The 22,785-nt window shown below is 37.1% G+C and overlaps 1 protein-coding gene across 19 annotated transcripts in view; it reads right to left on the minus strand.

The window, feature by feature from the left end:
• Positions 1 to 1,367: 1,367 nt before the first annotated feature.
• Positions 1,368 to 22,785, minus strand: part of SEC31A (SEC31 homolog A, COPII coat complex component) — a 72,144-nt gene continuing 50,726 nt past the window's right edge. For 13 of the 19 annotated variants that reach the window (XM_047090755.1, XM_047090750.1, XM_047090752.1 and 10 more), the window contains 6 exons: positions 21,605 to 21,946; positions 12,862 to 12,920; positions 11,347 to 11,610; positions 8,728 to 8,847; positions 3,265 to 3,336; positions 1,368 to 2,207 (listed from right to left, as the gene is read on the minus strand). In XM_047090755.1, coding sequence (XP_046946711.1) covers positions 2,028 to 2,207; positions 3,265 to 3,336; positions 8,728 to 8,847; positions 11,347 to 11,610; positions 12,862 to 12,920; positions 21,605 to 21,946 — 1,037 coding nt within the window. In that variant the 3' untranslated portion in view covers positions 1,368 to 2,027. The remainder of the gene's footprint in view (positions 2,208 to 3,264; positions 3,337 to 8,727; positions 8,848 to 11,346; positions 11,611 to 12,861; positions 12,921 to 21,604; positions 21,947 to 22,785) is intronic. The other 6 variants (XM_047090760.1, XM_047090753.1, XM_047090751.1 and 3 more) reach the window with 1 other exon arrangement.

Genomic DNA, 22,785 nt, shown 5'->3' on the forward strand with positions numbered 1-22,785 from the left:
GTTGTTCTGCTTTTCTTCAAGAAAACAAAGTGTGCTCTTTCCATAATCTCCTAATATCTTCATACTTCACACAACACAGAATTTTGGGTTCAGTTCTTCTTACCACCATCCATTTATGTGAAAATTCTCCAAGGTTACAAGCCACGTGAAAAAATGCTCCACTGTGGGAAAAAAATTATCACAATGCTGTATTGAGAAAGGAGAGATAATGGCTGCTCAGATGTCAGTGGCAAATAGTTTTTTACCCTCTACTTGTAAAATCTTTGGGGTTGGCCAGGACTCCACTGCCACGTACTTTTCTTTCTCTTTTGGGAATTTATTTTTTTCTAAAATGCTGCCAATGATGCTATTATCCTATCAGGGTAAATGTGCAGCCATAACACAAATAGTAATGTAAGGGCAATAGATGAAAAAAATTACTAGAAGCCAACCTGCTGTTCCGATGGAGTCTGGGACTGACACTGCAGTTGGGGACCAGGTCCAGAAGGTCAAGCTGTGACGTCAGTGAGTCACAGAACTGACTCAGACTACTCAACTCCCAGGAGACTGAAGGGTAGGTGCCCCAGTATATCACCCTAGTCCTGAGGCTCCAATGTTCACACATACTATCAAGGTCCTCCTTTTTAGTTATAAAACTATTCTGAGCTAAACAATGAGTGGTTAATTTTTAAAAGAGGGGTTTAATTTGGCAAGTAGGGAATCCCAGCAAAAGAAAACGAGAGGTTCTTGCAAACTATTTCACTCAGGACATACAAAGCCTGATGAACTAATCTTACTGGAGCTACTCTTAATCCTTGAAACAGCAACTCTATCTCCATAGTAGTCACAGTATTTATTTTCTAGTTTTCCAATATACTTAGGTAAAATTACATAATGTAACAATGAAGAATTGTTAGTATTTAATTCTCAAGATTCTGTGGGGACCATTATCTTTTATTAATCGCACTGTTCTTAAGACAAAATTATAATAAAATCACTTGACAGAAAAACTGGCTGATAAATGTTTTCCTTTGATTCAGGAGGCTGATAGAAATTAAAGTTTTCTTTCTAAACTTAAACCTTAGAATTCTGGGTGACTTTTAAAAAAATGGATGAACAAATTTCTAAATATAAAATGGAGATAATTCAATCTTAAAACTCAATACTGGGGGCGCCTGGGTGGCGCAGTCGGTTAAGCGTCCGACTTCAGCCAGGTCACGATCTCGCGGTCCGTGAGTTCGAGCCCCGCGTCGGGCTCTGGGCTGATGGCTCAGAGCCTGGAGCCTGTTTCCGACTCTGTGACTCCCTCTCTCTCTGCCCCTCCCCCGTTCATGCTCTGTCTCTCTCTGTCCCAAAAATAAATAAACGTTGAAAAAAAAAAAAAAAACTCAATAGTGAAAACATTTATTAATAGAAGAAAGTCCAATGAATTCTACACAATGAAAATGCTCAGTCTTTTCCAATAGATACTTAAAGCTAGTGATCCCACTTTTCATTAATATTTGCTAAAATCTATGTAACAGCTTCTAGATTTAGTTATTTGTTCAGGACTGGAATGAAGCCAAAGACACAAAAAAACAGGGATTAAACTAACCTGTGAGCAGCTGTTTTAAAAAAAAAAGACTACGTACACATAAAATAGGATTACACACTTTAATCTGATTGACATGGAGGAAGTAGGGAGGATGTGAAAGAAATTTAGTTTTAGCTCTGCTTTATGCATAACAAGATGCTTCTTTCCCAAAAAGTATACTGAGGTTTTAAAAACCACATTTGATCAGAATACTTCAGGAAAACATACTAGTGTAATCCAGGAAATACACTATTTGCAGAATAGGAAAATCGTCATGGGCAATAAAAGATTAAAACAAAAGAAAGCACCTGGGTTTTGAGCAGTTCTAAGGTGAGTATATCTGCAGGAATAGTGTAAATGCTCTTGACTGGCTGCTATGGAAACATGCTAATGAGGATTGGTCCATATCTTAACATTTTTTAAAATATGCTTCTTTGGAAGAATGGCAATATGGGCTGGGAATAAAGATGTCCTTTCAGACACCCAGCTTATTGGCCTGGGTGAGAACGACTTTGAGAACTGGCATGAAAGCTGAGGTCTCACTGAAGTTGCTGGTGCTAACTATGTGGGTATGGATGGTCAATCCTTCTGAGTAGTTTCGAGTTTCAATGCTCCTCGCAATGTTGTGTAAACCATTGATGATCGTGGGTGAAAGCTGAAATAAAGGTAGAATCAAGAGAAAAAATTAAATTAAGGAAGAATTTCCCATAAACACTGATATTTAAAAGGAACTAAAATAAATATTATAAAAAAGCAAATAAACCATTTAGCATTTCTAGAAATAGTTTCTTGGACCAAGCAACTCTTTAAGTTATAAAGCATAACCATGACAAAATGATTTATGTAAGGAAACTATTATGAATTATGAACATGTATAAGCCAGGTTTTTGTTTTGTTTTGTTTTATAGAAATGAAGCCAGATTTCCACCCCGAGCTGAAATGCTAACATCTTCCTCCACTTAAGAGCTTTACTTCTTCAATTATTTTAGATATAGCCTCATACCTTTTAAAAATTTTCCCATGTATATGAAGGAGTTTAAAAATTCTTAATCACTATATCTCAGAGTAAGGACCCTATTTATTCTCAAACCTTGTCTACAATAGAGATCTTGAACTTGTGGCCTACCTGCATGCGTAGGACAATAGTTCTTACCAGGTACTCAATTTATCAATTCTCAACGTTTTTTTGTAATCTTACCATCTCTTAAAACCATAAAATCTATAGTTTCTGTACCCCATTATTTGGCCTACATGCCCATACTTTTGAGGGAAGAATTTATTTTGGATCAGTCCATGGACCACACCACTTCTACTGTTACATCAACTTCCTTTGGTTTGGTTCTTGTGAAATAAGTGATGGGACTGATGTGAGGGTAGGGAAGAGAATGATGAAATGGAAACAATACAGGACATATATAATGAACGGAAGACCAGTTACTCCAGGGCCACTACAAGTCAGTATGTATTTCTACTCTTTGTTACAAGAGGAGTTAAAACTATACCCCTGCCTGACAAACACATACTCTCTCTCTCCCCACTACCCTCCCATCCCCAATAAATGACATTTAAGACTCTAGCTAGAGAAAGCCCATTCTATAACTGTCACCACAATTTTATCCCCGAATACATTACATACGTGTGCTGGTGAGATGCTCATTTACTAGCTAAGAAAAAATGATTATCATAGATCCTTCTTTTTCCCACAAACTTACTGTCTGTTCCCTAAGTTTATCATATAGAAACTCCAAGCGTTTGCTGGCATCATCTAGCTTCCTCTTGGTTTGCTGCAGGAGAGGAAAAACAGATGATGTTATATTTGAACGTTAACTTTAATCCAAAGACTTTGCCTTAACTCATTTCACTAACCCTGACACTCATCATGCTGAACAGCTTCATTTAAAAAAAAATTTTTTTGGGGCGCCTGGGTGGCGCAGTCGGTTAAGCGTCCGACTTCAGCCAGATCACGATCTCGCGGTCCGTGAGTTCGAGCCCCACGTCGGGCTCTGGGCTGATGGCTCAGAGCCTGGAGCCTGTTTCCGATTCTGTGTCTCCCTCTCTCTCTGCCCCTCCCCCGTTCATGCTCTGTCTCTCTCTGTCCCAAAAATAAATAAACGTTAAAAAAAAAAAAATTTTTTTTTTAACGTTTATTCATTTTTGAGAGACAGAGAGAGACAGAGAGCAAGCAGAGGAGGGTCAGAGAGAGAGGGAGACACAGAATCCGAAGCAGGCTCCAGGCTCTGAGCTGTTAGCACAGAGCCCGATGCGGGGCTCAAACTCACAAACTGTGAGATCATGACTTGAGCCAAAGTCACACGCTTAACCCACTGAGCCACTCAGGCGCCCAGCTTTATTTTATAAAGAAACAGAGGCAACTATGAACCAGAAACCTGAAAGACCATTACTGAAAGACAGAGTTCAGTAACCTATTAACGGGAGCGTCAGGGGAGAAAGGTAAAAGGATAAGGGGCTTCCTTCTGGAGTGCAAGATGGAGTAGTGGTGGATTTCACATGGACTGCAAGCTCATCTGACAAGGTGTGTGCATGTATAACTGCACTATTCACAAAAGCAGGAAGGGCCATCTGGAGGAGCAGTGCATCACTGTACACCAGAAAAGAGGATCTAAGGACAGTTATTGTAAATTATGGGTGCTAGCAGGCTTACACAGAGGTGAACTGGAATCTTATTTTAACCTTTCTACTTTAATATTACTTGTACACTTAGTCCATTTGATAGTTAATTCTGCTTCTTTCTGAGCTGTTAGAACACCAAGAAAAAAAGAAAATTATCTTCTGGTGGCTTAAGATTACTAACACGGAAGTAGTAAAATGAGTTCTTAAATTAAGGAGTCTTCCTACCTCCCAATCCACGTACTAGAAGTCCAGTGAAAGAAAACTATTCTAAAGCTAAAATTACCGGCTTCAATTACAATGTGATTAACTTAATGACCTACATTATGCAGTAACCTTAGAGGTGACACTGGTCTTCAATATTTATTGAGTGCCTATTATTTGCCATGCTTATGTCTCATGGAGCTCGGATACCATTGGGTGGGAAAAAGATACTAAATAAATAATATGTTGTACATGAGATGGTGATGAGTGCCAGGAAGGAAAGCTAACAGTGTGAAGGGCTTAGAAGCGCTGGAGTGCGGGCGGTAAAGAAAGGTTGGAAAGCTACTGGGACACGGGAGCAGAAGCCTGGAGCAAGTGTGCAGTAAGCAATGCAGCCACGTGGGGGCAGCATTCCAGGCAGAGGAGTGCTGACGCACGCTGGGTATGCTGCAGGACAGTGTCAGCGTGTCACAAGAAGAGTAAGGAAAAGCTCGGAGCTTTTCCCCATCATGTATAATGTTAGTTGTGGGTTTTTCATACATGGCCTTTATTATGTTGAGGTACGTTCCCTCTACATCTACTTTGTTGAGGGTTTTTATCATGAATGGATTTTGTACTTTGTCAAATGCTTTTTCTGCATCTACTGAAATGGTCAGATGGTTCTTATCCTTTCTCTTGTGGATGTGATGCATCACATCAATTGATCTGTGAATATTCACGGAACTGCATGTCATCCTCAGGCTGATCTTCTCTGTACTGGTCCAATTTTGGTATCTGTGTTGCCGAAGCGAGCAAAGATTTATCTATGAATACTGAACCACCTTGCATGCCAGGAATAAATTCCACTTGATTGTGCTGAATGATTTTTTTTATGTATCAAAATCCCAACAGCATTTTTCACAGAACTAAAACAAATAATCCTAAAGTTTATATGGAACCACAAAAGACCCCAAATAGACAAAGCAATCTTGAAAAACAAAAGCAAAGCTGAAAGTATCACAATTCTGAGCAAAGCTGTAGTATGGTACTGGCACAAAAACAGACACATAGATCAATGGAACAGAAGAGAAAACCCAGAAATAAACCCACAATTATATGGCCAATCCATCTTCGACAAAGGAGGCAAGAATATGCAATCGGAAAAAGATGGTCTCTTCAACAAATAGTGTTGGGAAAACTGTAGGGCAACATGCAAAAGAATGAAACTGGACCACTTTCTTACACCATGCACAAAAATAAACTCAAAATGAATTAATTAAAGACCTAAATGTGAAACCCGAAGCTATAAAAGTCCTAAAGAGCATAGGCAGTAATTTGACATCAGCCATAACATTTCTCTAGATATGTCTCCTGAAGCACAGGAAACAAAAGCAAAAATAAACTATTGGGATTACATCAAAATAAAAAGCTTTTGCACAGTGAAGGAAACATTCAACAGTTAAAACTAAAATGCAACATACTGAATGGGAAAAGATATTTGCAAATAACCTATCTGATAAAAGGTTAGTATCCAAAATCTATAAAGAATTGATACAAACTCCAAAAACAAATAATCCAATTAAAAAATGGGCAGAAAACATGAACAGACATTTCTCCAAAGAAGGCACACAGATGGCCAACAGACACATGAAAAGATGCTCACCACCACTCATCACCAGGAAAATGCAAATCAAAACCACAATGACATATCACCTCATGCCTATCAGAAAGGCTAAAATAAAAAACACAAAAAACAACATAGTGTTGGTAAGGATGTAGGAAAAAAGGAACCTTCTTGCACTGTTAGTGGGAATGCAAACTGGTGCAGCACCTGTGGAAAACAGTATGAAGGGTCCTCAAAAAGTTAAAAATAGAAATACCCTACAATCCAGTAATTGCACTAGTGGGTATTTACCCCCAAAATACAAAAACACTAATTCAAAGGGATACATGCATCCCTATGTTTATTGCAGCATTATTTACAATACCCAAATTATGGAAGCAACCCAAGTGTCCATCAATAGATGAATGGATAAAGAAGGGGTGGTATGTATATGTATATAGACATACACACACATATACAATGGAGTATTACTCAGTAATAAAAAGAATGAAATCTTTGCTATTTCCAATAACATGGATAGAGCTAGAGGGTGTTATGCTAAGTGAAATAAGTCAGTCAGAGAAAGACAAATATCATATATTTCACTCAGATGTGAAATTTAAGAAACAAAACAAACTAGGGGCGTCTGGGTGGCTCAGTGGGTTAAGCGTGTGACTTTGGCTCAAGTCATGATCTCACAGCTCATAAATTCAAACCCCATGTCAGGCTTTGTGCTCACAGCTCAGAACCTAGAGCCTGCTTCAGATTCTGGGTCTCGGTCTCTCTCTGCCCCTCCCCTTCTCGCACTCTGTCTCTCTCTCTCTCTCAAAAATAAACATACAAAAAAAAGAAAAAAAAAAAAAAACAGAACAAACTACCAAAGGGGAGAAAAAAAGAGAGACAAACCAAGAAACAGACTCTTCACTATAGAGAACAAACTGATGATACCAGAGGGGAGACGGGTGGGGGGATGAGTGAAATAGGTGATGGGGGAGTACACTTATCATGAGCACTGAAAAATGTATAGAATTGCTGAATCACTATATGGTACACCTGAAACTAATTAAAAGAAAAAAAAATAAAGAAGAGGGCAGAGGAAGAGATAAAGCTATTAAGGATAACATTAGAAACTAAGTCACGTGGCAAAATTGCTCTCTGTTGTATGAACATAACTAAAGTGAAAATAGGAATACAGCTATACTGTAAAAATGATTCCAGCTATTTGTGAGGAAGGGACCTCTTACAGTCCCCGCTCAAAGCTAGTATCATCTAGCTACCAGTAGGAGCCCTGCCCCAATGTGGCGGAGTCACCTGGATGGGATAGCATATTAGGGCCTCTCCCCTAACTAGGTACAGGAATTATAGAAATAGTTTGTCTTTTGTGGTTCTCATCTGGCCCAGGCCTCCTGTGGACCCAGAACGAAGATAAGATGTTGACCTAGAGGAGTTTGAAGTCAACAAAAATTTATTAAGTTGGGCTGGGTATCATGTGCCTTCTTAACCTCTCTATACTGACTCATGCCTGAAGGAGGGCTGGAGTCTTCCTTCATTTTTAGTTTTGAATGACTGTGTCCTATTTAGAGGTATGCACAGGGGACAGCGTATACTAGGCCATCTGCTCTCTGTTCCTAGCTCAGTCTTTCCATCACTTCCAGAATGCTGGGCATGAAGATTTATGATAACCTTTCCTTGCTTCTGCTTTCCTGACACTTTTAGTACAGGGAACTGCCTTCCAAAAGACCGGAAGGAAGTTGCACATATTAATACTCAATGTTTGATGAAACAACAAATTCCAGGAGCTGTTTTTCAAGCAGACAAGTGGCCAGTGGCTAAATAAACATATTCAATGTTTGCTGGCAGAAACAGATTTCATCTAAAACAAGACAGCTTTGTGGAACTTTTGTTGTTGCCAATACACAGGCATCCTCTAGGTAAACTAAGTAAAATCAGTTGCTTTAACTATGAATATGACGCTAGTATCGAAAACAATTATTTTTAAGATCTTTGCAAAGTTACATATAAGATTATCTACCTACTTTTAAAAGCTTTGAGTAAGCTCAGAAAGAAATCCCTAACCTGAATTTTTTATATACCACCATTCTGTTCTATTTATGTGCCAAACATGAGGTCTTCTGATGAAAGGCAATGCGGCACAGTGGTTGACAGCATAAATTCTGGAGCCAGACTGGGTTTGAATTCTGGCTCTGACCTTGGGTGTTACTTAACTGCTTTTTGTCTTAACTTAGTCATCTGTAAAATAAAGATGACAGATCTACCTACCCTGGGGTTGTTGTAAGGATTAAATAAATTTATATATAAAAGAAATTAATTATATTTTTTTATGTAAAGCAAAGTACACAAGTGCTAATTTTATTACTATTGTACAAACTTTTGCAGAATCTTGTAGGACTTCATACAATTACAGAAGAGCTCTATAAATGATTATTAAAAAAATTTTTTTAATGTTTATTTTTTTTAAGAGAGAGATACAGAGCATGAGTGGGGGAGGGGCAGGGAGGGGGGGAGGGAGAGAGAGAGAGAGAGAGAGAGAGAGGGAGAGAGGGAGAGAGGGAGAGACAGAGACACAGAATCCGAAGCAGGCTCCAGGCTCCAAGCTGTCAGCACAAAGCCCGATGCAGGGCTCGAACCCACAAACCGTGAGATTATGACCTGAGCTGAAGTCAGATGCCAAACCAACCAAGCCACCCAGGTGCCCTGAAGATTATTTTAATTAAGCAAAACATGAGAAAAAAATACATACAGGATCTGTGGCTGAGGAGAGGCAGCGCTGAATAAGATCCTCAAATGTGGTCTTTAGAATGAGGTGCTCATCTGGAATAGGTTTCTTGGTAATTTTTTCTGTTGGCAAAGACTGCACATGCTGGAAGAAATAATAGCATAAATGACCAGAAATGACCAAAAGCTACCTATATGCAAAGCCCCGAAACTCTGTGATAAAGAGAAACCAGCTAACTACCTTGTAGACAGGCTGTGACAAATTAACATGTGAAATCCCTTGGGAGAAGTAGAAATGAAAATCAAATATTCAGTAGAAGGTACAGACACTCCTCCTACAGCTTTGATTTTGAAAAACAGAATTGGATATAAAGAGTTTGATGAACTACGGAACATATGTTGATCACTATTGTATGTACCTGAGGGGAAGGAGACTGTAGACCTATGCCGGTAGGAAATAAAAGGGCAGTTACAAAGCTGGCTAGTTAGAGTGGCTGCTTGCTCTGCTTGTTGGCTCATTTTTGTTTATCTTTCCATTCTTGTTCTTTGATTTATTCTTGGAGGTTGGTAACTGGGCTATTATCAAACTGCAAGATTAAGTCAAAAGTTAGAAGAGACCATGATGTTACTGAATGTACAGATGGAAAAACAAAGAAGGTATGTTTAAGTGTTTAGGGTTCTGATTTATTAGTACATTCATTCAAAAAATATTCAGCAATTATGTTCTAGGCACTGGCTATGTACTTGTGAGCCAATTCAGAAAAGATCTCAGCTCTCTGGCAGTTTTTAGCTAAAGGAAGGAAAAAGAAGTTTTAAAATGTCATACAAAAAGCAAGTTTACAAATACTTACATCTTAATGACAGATGTTACTTGAACAAAAAGTAAAATAATAAAATGCCATAAATACATGTAAAATAGCAACTGCATTGCTATTTTATAGCTAATAAATTAACATTAATGGAACCAACAGGCAATATAACTGGAATTTAACTGAGGGGAAAGTTCCCTTCAGGAAATTCTATTAGAAAGACAAGTAGGAGTTAACTGGTGAAATGGGGAAGTTAGAGTGTCAGAGAAAGAATGTGTACAAAGGAAGGACCATGATACAAGAGGACTAAAAGGAGGCCAGTGTGGCTGAAGCAGAGAGACAGCAAGGAGGAATATGAAGCTGAAGGGCTTCCAGACAATGTGAAATAATTTGGTCTTTATCCTGAGAACAATGTTTTAAACAAAGAGGAGACAAGACCAGATACAACGATCAAAGTCAATGCTTGTAGACCAGTTAGAGGCTCCTGCACTGCCAGAGACTGGAAATGAAGGCAGCATGGGCCAGATTAGAAGTGTATGCGGATAAAGGATTTGAGAGAGATTTTAAAATAATATCAGCAAGATTTGGGGATAGATTTGAAAGAGGGATTAAAGGAAAAAAAGTATAAAGATGATTCCCAGGTTTTTGGCTAGATTGAATATGGATTATGATGCCATTTTACTGAAATAGGAAACACCAAAAAAAGATCAGGTTTGGGAGGAAGACTACGAATAAGGTTGTAGAAATGCTGAGTGTGAGGTGCCTTGGAGACATCTAGGTGGGCAGGTAGCTGGCTATTATGGCCTGGCTGAACATATACATCTGTGCAAGCTCTCCCTTTCGATGGTAACTGAGGTTCTGGTCTGGGTGAGTATTGCATGAGCACCTAAAGTCTAAACAAAAGTGAATGGCTGGGTAGCTTCCCAAACTAACATAGACTTGTAATCAGAAAAGAAAAGAAAAGAAAAGAAAAGAAAAGAAAAGAAATTAACAATGCATCTTTGTAATTTATATTCCTATGGAAAGAAACAACTCCTCCCACCTCCATCAAAACACTGGTTTTTAGAACGCCACTTTTAATATTTAGAAGTTCCTTAGGCAGAACTATCTCTTAATAGTAAAGCACACTCTTGTGATAGAGATACAACCTTTATAAATTTGACTTCAATGAACCAAAGACAAAAACAGAACTAATTTTATACTTTGTGCAGGGATTTGTTTCACCTTCACATGCTGAACTTTGACCCAAACTCTTTACTTTTCACAAACTGATCAAAATGTTCATCTTTGTATGTTTAAGTCGGTTGTATCTGACTTTTCATTGTCTAGAAGAACCCTGTGCCAACTAGCTGTTTATATGTGAATAGCAACTACAAATTTATATCTCCAGCTGAAGATAAAGCTGTATATTACTAGCTCTTATACATACACAAGAAATGATATAACTCATTACATTTTTATTTTAGATTTTAAAAGGAAAACCCTTTGGAAATAGCTTCTGCTTAGCAAGCTTGGCTGAAAATACAGATTCAACTAATCTTAAATTGTGGGTACTGATTAGGTCAAATGAAATATAATTGTCAAGTTAGTGTAAACATACACAAGCAATTATAAAAGCCTCTTCTAGAAAGTTTATGGCCATGTAATTGAAAAATAATATCCATCCATGATCAATCTTAAAAAAAGGGGTTACTATTTTTTACTTAGGTTGTCTTAATTGAAACCAAAGTTAGATGCTCATTAATAAAGGTGTAAACATAAACGTTAACACATTACAAAGAAAAAATGAACTGAAATAGAGCCATCTCCTCATTCCATTAACACAGATTTGTTACCTGGATGGTATTTCCAATAGGAGCCCCTGGGGCACCTTCAATATTGGGCTTTGAGAAAGACGGTGGCATGCCTGGTTGACCAAGAGGTTGCTGTATGCCATGGAAGGTCTGGCCACCTGGAAGGTGTGGCTGTGGAAATGAAGCTTGGCTTGACAGAGGTAAAGGAGCTGAAGGTTGTTGCTGCAGCATCTGTGACTGGGGGTCACCCAAAGGGTTCATGATTGGTGATGTGATGGGAACAGGAGGCATAAAGTTTTCAGGTATCTTTTAAAAGACAGAAATAAAAGACACTAAGCATAAGAAAAAAAGGTACAATTTCCTCACCTTTAAATAAGGTTTAAAAAAAATTTTTTAATAGTAGAATACTTTTTCAAATGAAATTTTATGCAGAATTCTACAGTAAAACGTAAAAGTAGAGCTAATCTGGCTCAGAGGGGTGGGGAACTCAAAACTGGACCTCTCAGTTTCCCCTTTGCCTTCCACACTTACCCTCGTATGGGGAACCAACACCTGGTGTTTTTGAAAGAGGATCTCAAAGTCTAGAGAATTATATCTAGCACTAGTGGAATCAGATAATGTGTGTTTATATTTAATGTGACCAAGATGTAATACCCTTTTCCTAGATCACTAAATAGACATTAACTATCAATTCAATCATATTAAAAGTAGTAGATTAAATTCAATCTCTGATTATTATTAACCTAAATTTGGGTTTTGTTTTTTTTTTTTTTTTGCTCATTTAGTGTCTCCCAATTTTATTGTTATGACCTCTCCCTACTATATTTAAGAAAAGGACATCACGGTGAGTAAAAAAAAAAAAAAAAGTAGAAATGTTTGGGGAGAAAGAAGAAGAATCTTAACTTCTGCTTTAATGGCTGTCAACAGTTACTGACATTTAAACAACGCTCAGCTACAAGGTGATTTCTTCATTCATACTATATGTGATAAACAAAAATAGTCCAAAATATAATTACCAAATTCCTGACTATTGTTGGAACCCCTAAAAGACATAAAAATCACTGGAAAATTTGTTTCCTATTCTTTGAAAGAAACCTGTTAGAAATTTACATCTTATCTTCTTCTTTTTAATGTTTACTTATATATTTTTGAAAGAGAAAGACAGAGAGAGAGAGAGCACGAACAGGGGAGGGGCAGAGAGAGAGGGACACACAGAATCTGAAGCAGGCGCTCCGAACTGTCAGCGCAGAGCCTGACATGGGGCTTGAATTCACGAACTGCGAGATCATGACCTGAGCCGAGGTCAGACGTTTAAATGACTGAGCCACCCAGGCGCCCCTACATCTTCTCTTCTAAAGGAAGTTAAATTCACACCACTGTACTGTTTTTAACTTTCTTTCCTTCCCTTCATGGAGAAGATGCAAGCTGAAATGCACTTTAAACCTATCAGTCAGTAAGCTTTGCCTTCAAAAGGATCAGTGAAAGGTAGTATGTTCCAGGTGGCTACATGATTAAAGAACATCTGTAGGCAACTGGATGGACATCTTTTTCTGGTACCTTCTTCTTCTTGGGTACTCTGTTCAAAGCTGGAGGATCATTCCAACCATTCTGAGGACCTATAACAGATAATAAAGAGCATTTTCCTTTAGAATTCTGAAAAGAGGACAACTAAATTGTATCCATCGCATAGTACCTTCAAATTCTGCCTTAACTAACCTGAGGATAACCATCACAAAGGTTTTACCAGCTCAGGTGTGGGGATCACTCTGTAGCCCTGGATTCACAAACTCATTCCCTCAAATATTCACAAGGTCTTGGCTTAGGAGGCAAGATAACTTGACATTATTTCCATTGAAAGTGAAAGAGCTGTACTAAATTTAGGGATGGTGAAGTGTTTATGTCTATATTGGTGTATAACTTTCAAATCAGTTAAGAATTCTCTTGTAATAAAGAAAAAAAAATCACCTGAATCTGCTAAAAAAAACAAAAACCTTGATGTATTCAGCATACTAAAAAAATAAAATAAAAGTAACAATCTCCTACTTCCCAAGAGAGTAATTTAACATAAGCAATTGAACATAAGCAAATTATCCACATGGTAGAAACAGTGTCAAAAACAAAAAAAAAACAAAAAAACCGGGTCCCAATTACACAACACCAGCAATTTCATCATCCTTCCCTGAAGAGTTACTTATAAAGTATAAAAAAGCATTCAGGTATCTGTGATAAGATTTTTTTTAATGCCACAAAAAAAAATTCCAGATTGGCAGCAAATATAAAATTAAACTACTTGTCAACGTTAGTAAATTTCCTCTACACGTACCCCCTGCCCCCAAATCTTCATCTCAAAGTGAAACACAGACATCAGTAGCAGAATTCATTAAGTATCTTAATGCCAGTATGTTTAAAGAAAACATGCCAGAAATAAAGATAATTTTAAAATCAAAATATAATCATTTTACATTTCATTGAATTTTGTGTATGTTGTATATTTAAAGACCAAAAATTACTCCTCTTTTAACAAATTAAACATTCTTTCAGTATTTTACCTTCTACTTGTTCTACTGATATCCACGATATGAAATCACAACAAAATTGCTTAGACGAAAGAACCTGTGATCCATACATAATGTCACAGAAACTTTTTAAAAAAATAAGATCTTCTAACCAGCATGTACTCATTTCCCTTGATTTTTTAAAAAAGTTTATTTTTAAAATTTATTTTACCCAATGTGTGGCTCAAACTCACGACCCCTGAGCCAGCCAGCCAGGCATCCCTCATTTGCCTTGATTCTAAAAATGGAATTAATTTTCTACAAGTTTACGAGGAGACAGAATGCCAAAAGAGCCTCAAAACATTGAAGAGCTAATCACAAAACATTAAACTACATGCTGCTATCTGCTTAACAAATTCTCAAAGTTCTGGGCTTGCACAGAGAATCATTCAAATCTCTCTCATCACCTTCTAATCTTACTCATAGCTAAGACAATCTTGATATGATCATGGTCTTTATGATTATATAAAATAGACGACTTTAATGATTTAAAGCTACTGGTGTCACCATGTTAATTCAATCAACTCTAAGATTTGATTTAAGAACCCAAATTAAAAAATGATACTGATCACATTCCGAATATCATCAACTTTGAGGTTCACATGCATTATTGTGAATGTCCATTCATTAACTATATTTAATGATTGAAAATTTTCCAGAGGTATATTTTATAACTAATTCACCTTCCAACATAGGTGCCTGGTCTTGCATAGACTGATTTTCTGCAGACAAAATGTAAAAGTCACTTAAACAGTATTATCATGAAAAACATTCTAAACTCATTTTGTAATTGCTTCTTCTCCCTCCATCAAGCCAAAAAAGAAAAAAACTAATTTTATAAAGGAAAGAAACTTTTTAGTCAAGTCATGTGAAATGTCTTTTATCTAATTAAGAAAATAATCAGCTTTTGGGTAAATTGAATTCATCTAGGTTGTGCCAGATCCAATTAACTCTTAAACATTACTTTTTTTCTCTTCCTGTGCTACATGTCTCTTTTAAGAAAAAAATTTTCCTGCCTACTTGAAATATTTCCCTGTTTGCATGGAATTTTTTTCTACTACTTCATCAGTAATATCACTGTGTGTGGGGGGAGAGCATTTGGTACTATTTAAAGCTGTGAATCAAAATCAGCTGAGAGATCGATCTTGTTAAACTGCAGATTCTAATTCACACTAAGTACAGGGAAAGGCCTGAGATTCTATTGTTCCAGCTAGCTCCCAGGTAATGCCAATGCTGCTGGCCAAAGCACTCTTTTAGTGGGGACTTAAAGAAAAATGGGAGGCTTTAGCAAGGTGGTGCCACTTTACTGCTAGATTTAGGAGGCAACAGGGGGCTGCACCCTGATGAAACTGTAATTTCATGTAATTCATGTCACACCATGAATAGAAACATAAATGAGAACAGGCCCAATAAATATGTAACCATCCCATATGGTCTTTTCTGTAAGAATATATGGATTTGTAGACTGTTGAGCACAGGTCAAGAAAAGGGTGAAAACTAACACAGCAATGCCAAAATTATCAGATATTATTATCAGATATTCAGGGTCAGGCCAGGCCCAGCCTCAAATCAAAAGTATGCAGTGGAGGTATATTATATGCATATGTAACTTACGAAAATTGAACTATCTTCCTTTGGGGATAGAAGAACCAAGAGAATATAGCAATTAATGAGTTCAATTCGGTTTGAGTTCTACTCAGGAGGCACGTGCCTCAGAGAAATTGTGAGGTGGGGAGGTAACCCCACAGCTTGCAGTTTTCCCTCTAATCTCTCATAGCAGTGACTTAAGCCCTGGGTATTAAAGCCTGGGAGGGTATCCGGAGATTTCAAAAACTGTAAGTACAAAAAGTTTGTGGAGCAACTTCATACAACCCTTTTGTAAAATGACTCCAAATTTATGATGAAATCAAATCAAATTCAAAATTAGGAATGACAACCTAAATTAGAAACAAAAAGACTTGCAGCAGGAGTACATAGCCAGTGGGGTAGCTCACATAACTTGAGGGTGGAGAATGTCTTGTTGAATAGAAAGTAACAGTTGTACAATAATCAAAGTTCTCCCCCAAATATATGCCTAACTGACTCCTCCCAATGTCAAACCATGCAATATATTTAGCCATTTTTATTTCAGCCCAGATAATCCTTGTTCAAATCTCTTATCAATTTAATGCAGTTTTGTCTCAGCTATAATTCGCTTTTGAATTTTTTCACTTTTATGTCTTTAAATTGACTGTTTAAATATGACTTTTTTTTAAATTAAAAAAAATTTTTTTTTAACGTTTATTTATTTTTGAGAGAGAGAGAGACAGAGCATGAATGGGGGAGGGTCAGAGAGAGAGAGGGAGACACAGACTCTGAAACAGGCTCCAGGCTCTGAGCTGTCAGCACAGAGCCCGACGCGGGGCTTGAACTCACGAACCGCGAGATCATGACCTGAGCCGAAGTCGGACGCTTAACCGACTGAGCCACCCAGGCGCCCCTAAATATGACTTTTTAAAAACACAGCTAAACTGACCTCTGTAAATACGCTTTAATAGCAACCTTAGGTAAAGCAAACTACATGAACAAAATAAATATCTCTAGGAAACAGTATTACGGAGGTTCATTATAGATATGCAAAATGATACTCTTGGTCAACATTTTTAAAAAATCAACATAGAACAGTCATTGAAAATAAATCAATACAGCATAATCTAATCTTAGACATAATTGTCCCATAAAACTATAAAGAGAATCTTTTTTATTCTTTCAAAAAACTATAAAATGAAGATAAATCTCTCTTTTTAAAACATGACATGACTTTAAAGGCATGAAAAATATGGTTCATGGTGTAATATTAAGAAAAAATGTAAGATGTAAAATTGTGTGTGTATATATGTGTATTATGATCTCAATTCTTTAAAAATAGGGGCACCTGGGTGGCTGAGTCGGTTAAGCATCTGACTTCAGCTCAGGTTATGATCTCACAGTTCATGAGTTCGAGCCCCACATCAGGCTCTGTGCTGACATCCCAGAGCCTGGAACTTGCTTCAGATACTGTGTCTCTCCCTCTCTCTGCCCCTTTCCTGCTCACACTCTCTCAACAATAAATAAATGTTAAAAAAAAAAAAAATACATGCACACAATGAGATACTACCCATTAGAATGGCTAGAATTAAGAAAGAAAAAAACAAACAGAAAACAAGTGTTGGTGTAGATGTGGAAAACAGTATAATGCTTCCTCAAAAATTTAAATACTGAATATTGAATTTGATCCAGCAATTCCATTTCTGGGTATGTATCCTAAAGAACTGGAAGCAAAGACTTGAACAGATATGTGTATACCTGTGTTCAAGGAGCATTATTCACAATAGTTCAAATGCCCACATGCAGATAAATGGATAAACAAGATGTGCAATATAATACAGTGAAATATTATTCAGCCTTAAGTAGTAAAGAAATTCTGATACATGAATATTGGAGAGCGTGAAATAAGCCAGTCAAAACAGGACAAATATTGTATGATTCCACTTATGTGAGGTACCTAGAGTAGTCAAATACAGAGAGAGAGTAGAACAGTGGTTACCTGGGGCTGGGGGAAACAAGGAGTTATTTAATGAGTACATAGTTTCAGTGTGGGATGATGAAAACTTCTGGAGACAGATAAGTGGCAATGGTTCTTCAGCAATGTAAACGTACTTAATGTCACTGAACTATACACATAAAAATGGTTAAAATGGTAAATTTTATGTTAGTATATTTACCACATTAAAAATATTTTTAATAGATGCATATAGACATACATAGATATATGTATATATGTGTACGAAAAGAATAAATAAACCTATATTATCACTGGTAATATTTGGGCGGTAGAATTATAGATAATTTAAATTTTATTCTTTATAATATTTTGAGTCTTTAAAAATCCTACAGTGAAAAATTAATAAAAATCAAGGGAAAATTAATTTAAAAATTGAATATGGCATGTTACTGGAGATCCTTATCCACTTTAGTGTAGGGTTTAGTTCTCCAGTATCTTTGGGGAAGGAAGAAGGAACCACATGGTCCCACATATACAGGAGTGCAGCTGAGTACCATCTTTACTTGAATCCCACTTCTCACTCGGAACGTTCTTAGGTATTCCAGCAGAAGCAAAATGTGCTATATACACTGGCTAAGATACTTTTCAGTGGATTCTTTATTAGTGCAGTGATATGAAGAATTTTGGCTAACAGACAATTTGAGAAAGAACAGAGCATCCTTCTTAACCTCCCATTTCCCCTATAAGCCTAGCATGTCACATTAAAAACAAGAGGGTCATGAAATTAAAAATTAAAGTTTAGAAAGACATGAATCCTTGAGGTCATTTTCCAATGACACAAGATAAAACAGGTACTTATAATTTGAGTAAGGAATATTTACGAAAATTAAAAAAAAATTTTCAGAACACTGTTCTATGAAAATATGTAACATTATGCCCCTTCAAGACTTCTATGTGACAAAGCATGAGACTATATACCTAAATTAAATTTTCCATGGTTTAATAGAATCAATAATGTTTACTCAGATAGTTTCATGACAGCCTGAGGGTCATTTTATCAGAAAATAATTTTTTGAGTAAAATTCTAAGGCCTTCATATTTGAAAGTGCTCTCCTTTAGTAATAATAAGCACAGATTAAATCAGGACGGGGAAAAAGTCATAGACAGTATCCTAATTATCCTAGAGAGTAAAACCATGCCTTTCAGCAGTTCAAACTCCTTCATGAACTTTCCTGCCTACTGTATGAACTATCAACTTCTTGCCCTGGCATAAAGCTTTCCAAAATTTGGGCCAAATATAAATGTTATGTTCCAAATTACGGCAAAGCTATGTGATGTTCACTAGAAATGTACTGTTCACTTCTGTCTCCCTACCTGTGCCTGGAATAATTCTGATTATAGACCAAACAAGTACCCATTAAGAATTTACTCAATGAATGTTCTGGTATTTGCAACATTAGTTTCTCTGAGCCTCAGGCATAATTTGGAGGCTCACAAACAGTTACAAGTCTTGCAAACCCTAGTGTCTGTCAAAATTATCCACTGGACAAATGGAATTCCCAAGTCTGATAGAGAACCATATGATATGAGACCCATAAAAAAGTAGAGAAAATTTTCATTCACAATTATTTGTACACTGTAAACAACATTTTTAGGAAATCAAAAAATAAAATATGGTAAAATACAGGGGACTATTAACAGGCAAGAGGTAACAAAGCAGCTGGCTTAGAACATGCTGAATACTGAAAAATGTTTGCTTCTTCTTCCTATTAGTCACTCTGTTTCTCAGCCAGGTTAGAACATTCTGTTACTTTGTATATAAGCAAAGACTTTATCTCAAGGCCAAATACACTTTTGCTTAAGAATACCCATGCAAATATTTAACTTAGATGATGAAGTAACAAAATACCTAAAACAGTGTTGTTATAGGATTTTTGTAATTCTAACATTGATAACTACTTCTATGACTTATATCAGGACTAGACCATCTGGTAAAGAAGAATGAACTTATTAGGCTTTATAGACTGAGAGACCTGGGTTTGTATCTCAACTTGGAGACTATCATCATGCAACCATGAGTTTAACTCCTAGGAAACCAAGTTTCCTCATGTCAACTAAAGAAAACATTTCTATTTCTCATGGCTCTGATAATTAAATAAGAAAATATATGGCAAATGATGGTACATGTCCAGTGTATGTTCAGTAAATGATGACTCACCTCTCTATTTCCCTGCACCACTTTAAAGTGGGAATTTTCTGGAACTCATCTTTCAGTCAAGAACTCTATCACCCAACTATTCAGAATAGATACTATCTTCACTATTGAGGTTTCAGAAGGTAATTTTTGAACTCTACAACTGAATTAGCACTCCTCTCTAAAATATCAATCTACTGAACTATTTATATTGAAAGTTACAGAAATTTTATTTGTGCAGTAAAGGGTGATAGAGATATGTGTGTGTGTGTGTGTGTGTGTGTGTGTGTGCGTGTGCGCACGCACACATGTGCACGCATGTATGTGTGAGATTTTTGGTACTCTGGCCTTTATACATCAGAGAAGAAAGGTGATAGGTATATAATTCTGCATTCATGAGACTTTGTTAGAATACAATATTTCTTCAATAGATCCTATTTTATAATTGTTTTCAGTAATTATAGCTGCTTAAAATATATATATATATATATATATATATATATATATATATATATATATAAAAAATATATATATATATATATACACACACACACACACATACATACTGGACGCCCCAGGAGCAACTAAAGTATTAGGAGCAAAGCAAGATTCATTCATCTCTTTGTTCCTTTAGTTCAAAAACATCGGTTATAATCTAAAAGGGAAACTATTTTCAAATACTAAAAGGCACAGAGCTCTAATTTTGAGTCAGGTTTTGTGTAATCACAGCCAACTTTACAGTCACTATCCCCAAATGCTTTAATGTATTAATGCATTCAATCTTCTTCATGAGCTTATGAGCAGGTATTAATATTATTCTGAGGAAATGGAGGCTTGAAGAAGTTTAAGTAACTTACCCAAAGCTGGGGTACAAACCCAGGAGATTGAATTCCAAAGCCTGCATTCTTAACCAGTATGGTTAGTGGTTCCTAACCCTGATTCATCGATCCCTTTTTATTTTTATTTATTTATTTTTTTTTTTAATTTTTTTTTCAACGTTTTTTATTTATTTTTGGGACAGAGAGAGACAGAGCATGAACGGGGGAGGGGCAGAGAGAGAGGGAGACACAGAATCGGAAACAGGCTCCAGGCTCTGAGCCATCAGCCCAGAGCCTGACGCGGGGCTCGAACTCCCGGACCGCGAGATCGTGACCCGGCTGAAGTCGGACGCTTAACCGACTGCGCCACCCAGGCGCCCCTATCGATCCCTTTTTAAAACACATGCCTTTGAGGCCCCTTTTGGTAGGGGCCAAAATGAAAACCAGATAATAAAACCTCCCCATAAAAAATTAATGTAATGCTCTAATTATAAAATGAGATAAGAATTTAGAAAACGTGTATCTCATTATAATAATAATTTAAGATTATGGTTTTCATTAGAAAACTTCAGGCATGACTACACTGTTAGACTATCTATCGAATCCTTGAAATTCCTAAACTATCTGAGGGTGATGCCGCCCTAATGAAGAATCGCTGCACTACTGTCCACAGACTTTCTACTTTTCTGCTGTCTCATTAGAGATCCTCCGTCAGAGTTGTGTTCTCTCACTTTTTTCCTTTAGATAAGCATATCCAGATCCCTCATCTTTATAAATAAACATAACTATAAAATTATATACAATCACCATGTTTAATCTCCATGAATGGGCTTAAGGCACAAATAATTTTAAAAATGCTAAACTTCTCAATAAGAACAGAGCAAAGTTTGGCTCTAAAGAAATTAGTGTCAATTAAACCTAGTTCCAAACACCACTTATCTTGCCAATTAATTTCTTACCACTTATTTTAAGTTTAGTGGCGGGTTATATACTCTTACCCTTTTGAAGCTCTAAAGTTTTCCTCATTTAGCAACTAAAGTTCATTATGGGACGATCACACTTTTAGAAATAGTTTCAGAATTTGTGATAAAAACTCAACACCTCAGATTACTCAGTTTACAAAGATTCAGACATAATTCCCCTCCATCCACCCACGTGTTCATGGAAAAATAAAGGAGGGAGCCAAACCAAATCCCTTTCAAGCGCAGACCTGTTCTTTGCGACGCAGGCAGCTCACTGGCAGCAGGCAGTGTACCTGTTGTTCCAGGAGGCAGTGCATAAGCTGAAGATGATGGTGGAGCTCCTGGTCCGCCATGCTGGAAGGATGCTCCAGAGGAAGGGGGAGGAGGGAAAGAAGCAGCAGAGCTGGAGGTAGGTGGAGAGGCCTGGGGCTGTGTTGCGTACAGCTGAGACTGCCCAGAATAGGAAGAAGCAGAAGATATGTAAGGGGTGTTAGGGTAAGCGTTTGAAGCAGAAGGAGCAACGGGCTGCTGAGGTCGATACATTGTTGACCCCCCTGTTCCGAAGGAATACTGCTGGGCTGGTTGATAAGCTACACCAAGGAGAAGAAACAGAAATTTTAATTAGTTATAAGTTTATTGACAGCAACAAAAAACCAGTTATCTCATTCTATGGAAATTATTTTTGTCATTATTATTAGAACAATAAGCTACAACCAAATATTAACCCTTATATGTTATGCTTTTGATGACTTGGATACCCTTAAATATACTAAAATATACCCATTGGATCAATATGTGAAATATGCCATCTCCAGACTGCTTCTGGCTATGAAAATCTTTCAATCATCAAACCCAAACACTGAAAGACCGACCCTTTTCTCAGACTTCCTGTGCCTGAGAAAAGACTGCAGTGACACCGACTAGCCACCAGATGGAACCATGCAGGAATTACACGTCCCAAGCACTCCCCGTTACAGTAAATTACAGGGACTTTGCTGGCGGCTCAACATCTCCTCCACCGGAAGAATTGTAGGGTGAGCACTATTGTTATGAATCAAATACCTTCTCCAACATCTAGTAAACTAATCAGCTACTCACATTGTGATTTTGAGCTTAGTTCCAGATTAACAGCCAACTCTCTAAGATCCCTGACAAAACAATTACTACATAGTATTTCATATACTATACACAGTTGGTTAGTAAGCATTCAGGCAGCCAACTAATGTTTTGATGCAAAGACCTGAGCCCAGATTAGAGAATATTACCACATTTTTCATGACCAGGGGTAGGTATGGACCTCTACAGAGTGAATCTACTAGAACTGTACTTGTTCTACTCTGAAGACAGCATTTTCATGAGTGAAAAATTGTGTCAAATCTGTATTCATGTTAAGTAAGAATATCCACTTTAGCATAGAACATGCTTATTA

This window comes from Lynx rufus, unplaced genomic scaffold (assembly GCF_022079265.1).
Source record: "Lynx rufus isolate CCGP_SWC_20201006 ecotype Redwood Valley unplaced genomic scaffold, mLynRuf1.p SCAF_3, whole genome shotgun sequence".
In the NCBI taxonomy this organism is placed as follows: Eukaryota; Metazoa; Chordata; class Mammalia; order Carnivora; family Felidae; genus Lynx; species Lynx rufus.